Source organism: Anas acuta, chromosome 1 (genome assembly GCF_963932015.1).
Source record: "Anas acuta chromosome 1, bAnaAcu1.1, whole genome shotgun sequence".
NCBI classification, from domain to species: domain Eukaryota; kingdom Metazoa; phylum Chordata; class Aves; order Anseriformes; family Anatidae; genus Anas; species Anas acuta.
This window is the reverse complement of record NC_088979.1, coordinates 20,413,018-20,425,574: the sequence shown is the minus strand read 5'-3', so window position 1 is coordinate 20,425,574 and position 12,557 is coordinate 20,413,018. Positions and strand designations below refer to the sequence as shown.

The 12,557-nt window shown below is 39.2% G+C and overlaps 1 protein-coding gene across 1 annotated transcript in view; it reads left to right on the top strand.

The window, feature by feature from the left end:
- Positions 1 to 12,557, top strand: part of MIPEP (mitochondrial intermediate peptidase) — an 83,971-nt gene that overhangs the window by 25,339 nt on the left and 46,075 nt on the right. Inside the window, exon 10 of the mRNA XM_068671817.1 lies at positions 99 to 151. Within this exon, the coding sequence (XP_068527918.1) occupies positions 99 to 151 (53 nt within the window). The remainder of the gene's footprint in view (positions 1 to 98; positions 152 to 12,557) is intronic.

Sequence of the window (12,557 nt, the reverse complement as noted above, 5' to 3'; positions counted from 1 at the left end):
CTTATAGAAACTGCAAAAGTATGCAAAGGAAACAAAACATTTACTTTGGGTTCACTTGCTATTCATTATTGTAATTATAAGCTGGAATTTTCTTTCAGAAATTGATGCCGTGGGATCATCCTTACTACAGTGGCGTCCTCCGTGCTGAGAGGTAAGCTCCTTATGTTCCTGATTGTAATGTAAATGAGTGTCTTTATTTCATTCATTTCACTGAGGATAATGAAAGTCCTCAATGTAAACAGGATTTCCTTCTTTGAAGATGTACTTTAATATGAAAAAATACAGAATATCCAAAGGGGCAGTTCTTTGCAACATTTCTTAGCATTGGAATGCCTGTGAGGTTTTGGCTCCTCTGTTGTTTTGCGGGAAAGTAGTGGCCTTTGAAGATACAAGAGGATAAAACAGTTTCAGAGCAGATAGAAAATCCTTGTTTTCATTATGCCATTATGCTTTTAGCTCCTAGCTGAGCTGTAGTTATGTTTAAAAATAATTTTTGAATCACTGAGAATACAATCCAACTCCTCTTCATATTATAATTGTATTTTACTTCTTTGCTGAGCTTGCATCTATTTTCTTGCATCTTCTACAGACCTCGAACAGAAACTTGAGTAGATTTTCACTCTTCTTGGGTAGAATTCATTCTCATCTCTCTTGCGGAAGATTGCGGAATAAGTCTGCAACACAAACTTAAATAGTCCTTGCAAGTAATGAGATGCCAGCTCTGAAAGGCATGAACCCTGCACGTTGTGTTTATTAGATCAACAGTGGTGACCTTTCAGATTTGTGTTATAAAAGATAATTTTAAAATGTGCTACTCTTGCAAGAGGAGGAGGAAAAATCTTGCCTTTGTTGCAGGTTTGTTCATTTTTGTTTTTTGAATAAACTGAATCTGGAAGAATCTGATAAAGGAAGAAGTTTGCTCTGAACCAGAAAGCTGCAATAGTAAAGACGTGGCATTATGGAAAGATTTCCACCAGTTGTCCTGACGGTTGGATTCACGGCTTTCTTGTACTTTGATCCCAAGGCAATAGTTTTATGAGCAGCAGGTGTGACGTTGGATTTGTCTTTAGCTACCACACATTCAGATGGGAGCTGATATATTTATGTGCAGCAACATTCATGTCCTTACAACATGCATGGACCTCGCTATGCAGGGGAGCGTGAGGGATGTTCAGCTGCTGAGTTAGCTCACTGGAGCTGGTCCTGGAGCATGCAGCACTCCACAGCATATGCACAGATCGCCTTTTTATGGTGTGGCTTGGGAAATGGCTGCTTAAACCACTAGAAGTGTGTAGAAGTCTCAGAGTTTGTTTTGCCTCCTGGGGAGAAGCACCTTCTGTTACCATCTTACGGTCCTTCCTAGATGTTCTAAAGAAGCTATCCATTTTGTAATTGAGTTGCAAATGATTACAAATAGATTATTCTGCCCACTTTGGCACTAGGAAGAAAAGCATTTCCTTTTTTGTGGAGCTTAGTAAAAGATCCAGGAAAATTACTTTATTTCAAGAATAGCCTGGTAGCTTTCTGAAGGGAGAACTGAGTTAAAACAGACCAGGACATTGGTAGTGTATATTTGCTGTTTTATTAATTAAGGCAGCAAGTCTGGCAGCCGGGTCTGTGTGAAGAATCTCCTAAACACATGTAGTTCCTCCCTGATTACAATGCAGGATTGGGGCCCAGCCTTTTTCTCCCTCTGGGTTGGGCAGGAGTATTTTTTCTGGAAGCTGTTACAAGCATCTACAAGTCAGGGAAGGAAAAGCACTTTTCCTCTCCATTGCATGCAGTGGTGTTTTGCTAAAAAACAAGAGCTTGGTCTTTTACAGTCCTGTTACCTGAGTGCTGTGTGAAGGAAAAGCTTCAGATCTGACAGTGTCTTAACAATGTTTCACATTCATTCTGCCCCTGTTGTAGATATTTAACCTACTGGCTAATAGATAATCAGCCCCTAACAGGAAAGCTCAGTTCTTTGTTGCAAATTATCAGTAGCTGTGCTTTATGAATGAAACTAGCCAGGAATTAGACTAGTCATGCAACAACCAGAGGACAGGGACATGCTGTTTCACGTCTGTGCCCTTAATGTGTTTATTTGCCACTTATGATCTATTTAAGTGTCTTCTTATACCTTACACCTTCTTTGTCTTGCATTTGCACTTACCTCTAATGACACCCTTTCCTGAATTCCCCTCGGATGTTACGGTGTTTTCAGGCCAACACTTCAGGAACTGCAGGATGAGAGCCATGTGTCACAAAGCTTCTTACTGGCAGGAGTTTTATTTGGCTATTTGTTGTTACTGTGCCTTTCTAACTGAGCCAATTAACTTGTAATGCAAAATGATGTCTCTACAAAGTGATGTTTTTATATTCTGCCTTTCTTAGTAAAACATTTCTGTTTAAAAAGAAGCAAATGCATGCTTTTGGGTGTTTCTTTTGTCATTGTGGCTCCAGCTAATGTAAGGAACCAGCTTCCTAGATACTGTCAGGTACGTAAGATGGCAATCTTTACCAACCTAGGTGTAAAGCCAAGGCTTTACAGGGTTTTAGTTTTTGATTATGTAACTTTGCAACGTTCTAGTGCGTCACATGTGCCTCTAAGGGATGAAAGAAATATGAGATGGGACAGTGCCTATGTCTGTTGAAGTAGCTACGCTGGTCCCTATTTTGGTCTGTACAAGCATTTTTTCACACAAACTTGTGAAGAAACACTGGACGACGATTTGATCATGATACGATCTATTACTTCTTTATTTTTTGATTTCTTCTCCAGATTTTGGTCAGCTACATCAGTTCTTCTCAAATTACACTAAAATTCATGATATTTTGCTAATGTGATTATTTTTTATCTGTATGTTGTATATTTTAAATGTATGTATATGTAGTTTAGTCTAAACATGTTTATTTTGTATTAGAAAAAGGTTAGGGAAACAAATCCTTTGTTAGATTCCTCAGAATTAGTTTTAAGAGCTGGATATTTACTTCTGAAGAATGTAGGATATTTACATGCGCTTGGACTATTGAATTTTGATGGTATTTGCTGTCATACCAGGTCGCTTCTACTTCTTATTTCTTCAGTTGTTATGCAATATTCCTGCTGTTTTGTGGGGTGAACAGCAGGGGGAGCTCCAGACTTAACTCACAAAGCGCGTTTTTCTTTCTATAAACTCATCCACAAAAATTTTGTTTCTGTCAGCTTTCACCAAGTCTTTTCCCTGGAAACTTGATCCCACTTCAAAGAGCAAGTCTGCCATTGATGGTAACAGGATAGTTTACTTCCATTTTTTTTTTTTTTTCTTTTTTTGAAAATTATGTTAAGTAGCCTCTCTGGCTTTAAACCCACACTTAAAACAGCACGATGTTTTTGTAGCTCTAGTTTAAGTGGTAGAGAAAATAGATGTCAGTATAAATGTACATTTGACAGAAACTGGAGACAAAAGTCTGAAAATCCATGGTAGTAGTATCTTAAAAGCAGATAGAGTAATTAGGAGAACCTCAAGAATTTTGGCAGGCTAAGTGTAATAAAACAGTAAATGCTTGAACATGCTTCAGCCTCTAACAAGTAAGAAGATGTCTGTCTAAAATGTATATTATAAAATAGTACCCTTGAGTTTTAGTGCAGGCAAGTACCGGAGTATTAATTAAATCCCATTACTTCTCAGTGAGTGCTACTGCAGTTATAAGTAATTCTCAAAGCTGTGATCCTGCAAAGATATAGTAGCCTTTCTGACTTCTTTAGGGTCATAAAAAAAAAAGGGATGGAAGAGAGCTTTCACGGTCAGCTATGTGTCTTTCAGGTGAGGCTGATTGTACTAAGCTGCTTCTAACAGAGGCACAGATCTGTTCCTAAGAATCATCAGTGCTGAGCTTAGAATATGCAGTGTTGGCTCCTGTTTTCCTAACCTTTGTTGCTTCTGAGGCTGGGCTGACTTGGTTGGCTATAATTCACTTTTGGGATTTTTGCCAAACTGTCAAAGACTTGATTCAAGTAGCAACTGGGATGTGTTCGCAGGGTATTGTACTCTGTGCTGGTCCGTTGCTTTGGGACTGCAGAAATAAATTAAGACTGGCCTTGGGGAAGAACAAATCAATACCAAAATAAGCCAGTTTCCTGCTGCGTAGGAAAGAGAATCCACCACAGCAACTAGAGGCATTTTGGATCCTGGGGTGATGAGCTCAGCAGAAACTAGGAATAATTCTGTTCTTGTTGGGACTGTACATGCTTGAGGGGGAGCAGACAGCACTTTGGTTTTTCAGGAGCAGGGGTAGTACCAAGGTACCTGAACAAGGCTTTGGATGTTTCTAAAGGCTAAAAACACTAAGAACTGCCACTACATTATTTTGAGTTTTACAAAAGAACATTCTCTGTTGGGAATGCCGTATGGAAAAATAGCCCAGACCCTTTGTGGAATCTGTAAGAAAACTGTTACTTCTGAACGCTGAAATGGAAAATATTGCAAAATTTAAAAAGAACCAGGAAATCTTTCAAACAAATTGCTCATAGAGAAAGAAAACGTTCTTTAACTATCAGCAAGATATGTCTTCTATCAAATCAACTAGTATAATTGTAAAAAGTATATTTAACTTACCAATCACTAAGCTGGTTGACTAAAGTTTTTGGAGGAAAACATGAAAGTTACCAAAAGGGCTGTGCTGCATTTTTCATTGGAGAATGGTTATCTAACAAATACATATTGTGATAGTGAGAAAGGCTCCAAAAACTGTGAGTTTTGCTTTGTATTCAGACTTCTTTTGGTGTGTACTGTAGAAGACACTACTTGGTGGTGGTTTATATAAAATGTTTTAAAGGATCCTAGTAACGGAGCTTCACAAGTAATTTGCTACCTTTGCTCTTCTTGTTATTGCTGAGTACTTAGTTTGCTATTTTCTTTTCTTAAGAAGTATTTGAAGTAGTTAACGTAATACAGGCAAAGCATATTTGTTAAAAACACTGTAAAAAATTTTAAAATCAGTGATCCTGACTTTCAGATATGTTACTTGCATTCTGAGTAGTACAAAAGCAGAATTTAAGTATCAAGAATTGCTTATTCAAAACATTGTAGAAGGACAAATATACTGCTATTGATTTGAAAATAAAGTCAAATCTAAAAGTCACATCTAGTGTCAATGGCAAACCAATATTATGAATTACCCCCTGACCTCCTCTAAAATATCCTATGAAGTACAATTAACAGCAGAGAAAAAGGATAAGGTAAGATACAGGTGCTAGTTTAAGGCTGATGAGAGTACAAAGATTTTCTATTATTATTATTATAATTTTTGAGAAATCCAGAGTCTTCTATAAATCATGTTTAAGAATCTCCCTTCAGGTAAAGAATTAAATTTCATAGTCTGGCATGTAGTGAAAATTGGAAGGGGTTTTCCTTGTCTTGATCTTTCTAAGTTAACCCGAGGGGTTAATCTTACTTTTATCTTCTACTAACAAGTTTTTTTTTTTTCAATTTTCTTTGAAAGTTTTGAGAAAATCTGTTTTATTAGAGATAGTTAACTTAGTGCTCTGTGTTTTCATGGATGTCAACAGGACGATTTTCTAAAAAAATAAAAATAAAAAATAAAAAAAGGAAATATCCAGGACCACATTTAATAGCCACTGATAAGAATTCTTGCCAAGCAGCTAATTTGCAATTGTTGAGTCTGAATCCTTATGCTCTGTAGAATAGTGATTCTTACTTAACTATCCTTAATGTCCAAGTTTGTCAAAAGCATTGTTAATAAAACAGATGAAAGTTGCACTGCACAAAACAGTTAGTTTCTTTCCAAATATACAGCTTAAATGAAAGTGATTTTAGAAGTCTGTATTTTATTTAGACTCAGTGAAGTCATACAAGCTTAGAAATAATTATTTATAATGACATACTACATCTTTGTTCTTCACAGGGACACAGCCTTTTTGTTTGAAGCTTGCAGTTCTTGAAGAATAACCAAACCTCATTGTGTCAGTTAACTTTTTAAAATTGGTTTTTAAATTGGTTTGGCTACTTCACTTCTTTTAAAAATATTGCCAGGCTGCATACTGCAAAAGTAAGGTGTCTGGATTTTTGAGCATAGTTTATCCTTTAATATAAAGCAGGAATTTACATCAAAGAAACTACTGTTTTCTTTGATACTGCTACTTTCTTTAGCAGAGTACTGAGATTTCTCTTTGTAAAGTTTCTGAGCTTACGTTCTGACATAAAGTACATAAGAAAATTTTCATTCTTTCTGGGGTTTGTTATAAATAAAAATGCTTTGGGGTTTGAAACCAGACATTTCACAGTGAAGTAGGCTACTGGCATATGGTTTAAGACAAAATGAAAGCAGAACAAACTTCTTTTGTTCATTTTTTTTGTGTCTCAGTCATTCAGTTTTGGACATTTGAGCATAACCTGCATTGTGCAGTTTTACAGGATCAACCAAGGTTGATATTACAATGAAAAGGGCTATTTCTAATTCTTTATATATATATATATCCTGAAGTATCTAACAGATAGTTTAGCTTAGAGGAAAATACTCTTTTTCTCTGTAAAGATGAGTTCACATATGTTTTTGATTCATTCAGAGCAAGATTTCTCTGCTGGCACCCTGTTTTTTTTTTTTTTTTTTTTTAGGGAATATAGTATTTCCCACATCTAAACTATAAGCTTTTTTTTTTTTTTTATTAAACATCTAGTGATGTAAAAATGCCTTCCTGATTTTTGGAAGTGAACTTTCACATTAATAACTGTGTTTTCTAGTTAGTATGTCTGTAATAGACATTTTACTTTCTTTTTCTTGCTCTTCCAGAAGTGCAGTCAGATCATTTACGTTTCACATAAAAAAGCTCAAGAAAATTTAAATGTTCAAGTTCCACGGTGGTTCAGAAAACCAACTGTAGTACTGCAGGTATCAAAAACCAATCCATACCTGTGTTTTTGACCTCAGATACCCTAGAAGAAATCTACCATAACTGGAAATTTTTGACCTGAGTATGTATTTCTCTGCAAAGTGCTGTTCTGAGGCATCAGACTGCTGTTCTTACATCACCATTTTCAAAGGCTTCTTACCAAAGGAAAGGCTGTGCTGTCCATCATCTTGGGATTCAGGTATGCAGACCAGTCAGAAGCCTGATCTCCAGAGAGGAGCAAGAGCTCAGACATACCTGAGTATGAGCGTCCTTATATTTGTATCTGCCTTTCTGTGGGGACACAGGCATCCTGGGTCCCTATTTTAAGCACTCTGAATCACCTTAAAGTGGCCCAGAACTCAGGTTTTAAGGGACGGGACATCCAAACAGGATGTTTTGTTCTTGCCCTTGCTTGTTTCGCTGACTTGTACCCTTTCTTTTCCTTAGGAAGTACTGTAACTGTGTTTCCATGTATTTGTCAGCTTTGGAGACAAAGGTGAAATGCTGTGCTGGTGGTGTTAGTATGCCATGTGCATCACCCTACCCATTGAATTCTGCCTGTCTGCTTAGCTGGTGCAGCAAACAAGCTGCAAATTACAGCACAGAAGAAAACCTGTCTTCTGGCACTTCTCTATAGTTTCTGTCGCCAAATGGAGCTCCAATTGTTCGTTGGTTTCCAATGCAGATTTTAGCTGTCTCCAGAGCATTAACCTTTCCTGCTAGTAGCAGTAACCCTTAGCAGAAACTTTACTGGTAGCAGAATGCCTGTTAGTGTAGTTCAGTTTGGGTCGTAATGACTTCCTTTCTGATTTCTTTTCTCAAAAATACTTGAATGCATTTCCTGTTGGAGATAAAAGTCGTAACTTGGCTGAAGACATGCAGAGGCAGCTTGCCAAAGAGTGACCAGAAAGCGTTGATGTTAAAGCAGCTGCTTCTTGGTGGTATGTTTGAATTTTAAGCTGCTTTAAATAGAAGGAACAAAGCTAGACAGCTATTCAAGTCCGCAGTTGATAACAGCTTGAAAATCTTGCATAAAGTGATTCTCAGAATGGCTGCTGCTTTAACGTTTAGTATAAAAAGATAATTATGTGCACATTAGGGCTACTGATGTGCAGATTGTGAAGATTGCTTTGCTTTGAATGATGAGCAGTTTTGGGGCAGGCTAAGATGAAGTACTTCTGAAACTCTGTTCCTTTTTATATAGGGTTAGTCGCTATATAAAGTTAACTAAAGTTTTTGTCCTTTTATTCTAACTGTAGAGAAATACATGAAGTGCAGTGCCTTGTTTTGGTAGGGATTTGTTGGGAGGCTTTTGTGTGCATTTTCAAATACATTTCACATTTGAAAAAAAATGATCAAAGAAATGCATCACACCTGGGATAGAAGATGGTGAACTTTGAGTTTCCCCTTTAGCTTCAGGAGAAATTCATTTTATAGTCTTGGATCAGCCCTCAAAAAGGCTCGGCATCCTACACAGACAAGCTCTGTCTTTGTTACAGAGTATTTTAAAGTGTTAAAAGAGCGTATTGATAAAAGTCTGCATCTTGGAGTTTTATGTGGTCTTTTAGATAATCTGGCCAGGGTCGCAGAGTGTTTTGAAGATACAACCTAAAATCCTTGAACAGCATTAGAAAATTAATTCAAAGGGCTGAGGGAAGAGAAGTTTGGCTTGCTGTCACAGTCTCAGTCACCATTGCTGCCAAGAAGTTGTGCTATGGTGTTTTAGATTAGCATGGATTTAAACACTGAAATACTGTGCCTGAGAACTGTTGTGTTCTTGCAGTTTCTCTAAGGTGATGAAGCTGTGAATAACTGAGGTTAGGGAATCATTTGCTAGCAAACAGATGCTTTTTTTCCTGTCATCTGGAAATGATGAAGTTGCTAATGGTTGCTACTGTTGGAGGGCCTGGAATCAAGCAAGAATCTTCAATAAGGGAGCATGTAGTTTGTCTGCAAGCTCTTCCAAGTACTTTTCCACCCACACCGTCCAGCCAGACTTCAGTTTTACAGCTCTAGGAGAGATCGCAGGGTTTCCTGTTCTGCTTATTGAATTTTCTTTTTCTGGGAAGGATTCAAGGCTTTTAAATGAATTTCTTCCCTTTTCTTCAATGTCCTCTAATATTATCTAGTGCTATACCTTCCATTCTGCAGTGAGAAGCATTGAACCTTGGAGGTGGGGGCTCAGAAAGGAGTCAGTCATATGCCTGCTTTTGCTACTGAAAGGCAAGATCATCTCTTAATTCCAGGAACATGATTTTTTGGTTATAGGACATCAGCTTCAGATAGCTGAGGTTTTGGCTAATTTCTATTCTTGAAATAAGCCCAAAGAGAAAGTTTTCCTGGAATTAATGCAAGTTTGGGGTTAGACTTTCTTCAGTGATAGTTGGTCTTACTTGATTTGACAAGAGAATTCGCATATAAGGTAGGACTGAATTCAGAAACTGTGAATTAAAATCTGTATTTTCATGTCCAGAATGGTTACTTGGTGGGTGTAAACTGGCATTAGGGTAAGATTTTGAAGGTGTCCTATCCACTCCCTGGAAGATAGCTTCCTTGTACTAATTTTAAATGGTGTTATTAATTAGGATATAATAGAACAGCTCAGTTGGAAGAAACCTACAGGGATCATCAAGTCCAACTGCCTGACTGGATCAGGGCTACCCAAAAGTTAGTGTATTGCTGAGGGCATTGCACAAATGTCTCTTGAACACTGACAGGCACAGGGCATTAACCCCCTATCTAGGAAGCCTGTCCCTGTGTCTGACCACCCTCACGTTAAAGAAATGTTTCCTAATGTCCAGTCTGAGCCTCCCCTGGCACAGCTTTGTGCCATTCCTGTGAGCCTGGCCATTGGTGACCAAGGAGCAGAGACCTCCTTCTGTGCTTCCCCTGCTCAGGTTGCTGCAGGGAGGTCGCCTCTCAGCCTCCTTTCCTCCAGACTACAAAACCCCAAGTGTCCTCAGCCTCTCCTCACAGGACGTGGCTGCCAGCCCTTCTACCAGATTGGTTGCCCTCCTCTGGACACATTCAAGAAGGACACAAAACTATTAGAGGGCATCCAAAGGAGGGCTACAAAGATGGTGAAGGGTCCAGAGGGGAAGATGTGTGAGGAGCAGCTGAGGTCCCTTGGTTTGCTCAGCCCCGAGCAGAGCAGGCTGAGGGGAGGCCTCATGGCGGCCTGCAGCTCCCTCACGAGGGGAGCAGAGGGGCAGGCGCTGAGCTCTGCTCTCTGGGGACAGCAACAGGACCCGAGGGAACGGCATGGAGCTGGGACAGGGGAGGGTCAGGCTGGGGGTTAGGGAAAGGTTCTGCACCCAGAGGGTGCTCGGGCACTGGGACAGGCTCCCCAAGGAAGTGGTCATGGCACTAAGCCTTCAAGAGTTCAAGAAGCATTTGGACAGTGCTCTCAGACTCATGGTTGGATTTTGGGTGGTCCTGTGTGGAGCCAGGAGTTGGACTTGACAATCCTCGTGGGTCCATTCCAGCTCAGGATTTTCTATGATTCTGTGAACTCCTGTGACATTGCAGTGACAAGCAAAAAAAAAAAAACAACCACAAACAAAGACCCCAAACAGAACCAAACTATGACTGTAAGATAACTTGAGGCAGGATAGTTGCCAGTGACTGCTGTCAGGATTGTCCCAAATTCATTTAAGTGTCAGACTTGTGTCATAGGACACTAGTGCTATGTGAGGATTTTACAATCTTCATCTTTGATCTTTGTTTGTGCATTGGTGTAGCAGGGCAGGCAGAAATGGAGAAATAAATAGGAACAGAACCAGAAACAATTTTTTTGGCATTCCACATTAAAAATGTTTTTTCAAAGATTTTTTTTTGCAATTTTCCATTGGCAAGAAGGACAACATACATATTTCATTAGATGTGTGGTATGTTTGATCCTGACAGTGTTCTATCAGAAGTGACTGATAGTAACTTTGTGTAGCTTTTATTAAAGAGGTTGTTTAATCAGATCCTCATTGTACTCGAAATGTTAGATTGTGACATCTTCAAACGTTAGCCAGGGTAGGGGACTATTTCCCCTGGGAAGTCTGCCTCAAGCCAATGTAGTCTGTTAGTGCTATTTTTATGTGTGGGTGGATAAGTATTATGCTTTTTCCAAAAGGCAAAATTTTTACAGGCTGATTTCTCTCCCCACTTTAGATAGTGACAGTGTATTACAAAATACCGGTCAGAAAGCCTCCTTCCCTTCCTCTTCATCATGAGGTGAGTTCATGGGGACAGTTGATATGTTCATGGAATTATAAGAATGAGGAATAAATAGACACTTGTCTTCTCATAATATCTCCGTGTTAGCTCTTCTTTCCATGAAGAAACATCACTGCTTTCTCCTGCTAGTATATATCTGCTTTTATGTATCAGCAAGAGTTTCTTTGACAGAAAAAAAAACAAAACATTAAATACTTTCAGAGTATGTTTCCCCTTCACCCCTCAGCAACCGCATGTTAATCCAGCATTTCAGTTGAACATGTTAATCTTTTGCAGTTAGTATGAAACTCATCTTCTCTGATTAAACTGAAATCTATCTCACTCAGCAGTTTCGTACTTCTTGCTCCTAAGCTCCATATGACCTCTTCCCAACCCCTGCTCAAGCAGGACCACACAGAACAGGCCGCCCAAGACCATGTAAAGGCAACTTTTGAAAATCTCCAAGAAGAGAGACTTCACAGCCTCTCTGGGCAACCTGTGCCAGTGCCCAGTCACCTGCACATGAAAAAAGTGCCTGAATTTTCAGTGTTTCCCGATGTTCAGTCAGAGCCTCCTGTGTTTTGTTTTGTGCCCATTGCCTCGTCCTGTCACTGGTTGCCACAAGAAAGAGCCTGTCTCTGTCCTCTTTGCAATTTCACTTTAGATATTTATAGACATTGATAAGAGTGTACACCCTCCCCTTTCATCCAGGTCATTAATGACGGTGTTAAGCAGGATTGGACCCTGTACTGACTCCTGGGGTACTCCACAAAATGCTTATTTCCAGCAAGACTTTGCATCTTCTGGGCTTGGCCATTCAGCCAGTTTTCTATCCACCCCTCACTGTCTGCCCATCCAACCCATACATCACCAGCATCTCTATGAGGATTTCATGGGAGACGGTGTCAAAAACCTTACTGAATTCTAGGTAGACAATACCCACTGCTCTCCCCTCATTTCACATGCCAGCCATTTCATTGTAGAAGCTCCTTGGTTTTGTCAAACGTGGCTTCCCTTTGGTGAATCCATGCTGACTATTCCTGATGATTTTCTTGTCCTTCATATGCCTGGAATTAGTTTGTAGAATTAGCCACTCTATCAGAAGCTATTTCTGCTCTTCAGAGATTTCTTTGTAAATATGGCTTAATTTTGTAAATCTTTTTTTCAAAGGCGCTGTTCTTGATTTTCTGAACATTGTCACACCCTATTTTCCTGCACCTGGAATCAGTGGTAGAGATTATATGTTCAAATTTCCTGAGCTGTGAAAATGTGTTGGTTTGCTATGTCTGTGAGATGCTGGTGGAGTTAAATATTGATTTCTTGAGTTGCATGCTTTTAGAATTTCATCGTATGGTTTCTTTATTCAAGTTTTTAATTCAGTCAGCTTTCTTCTCCAAGTTGACAGGAAGGAAATGACAGGGAAACCCTGGATGATATTGGATGCCTAGGGGAGGAGGATGTGAAGCTCCGAGATGGG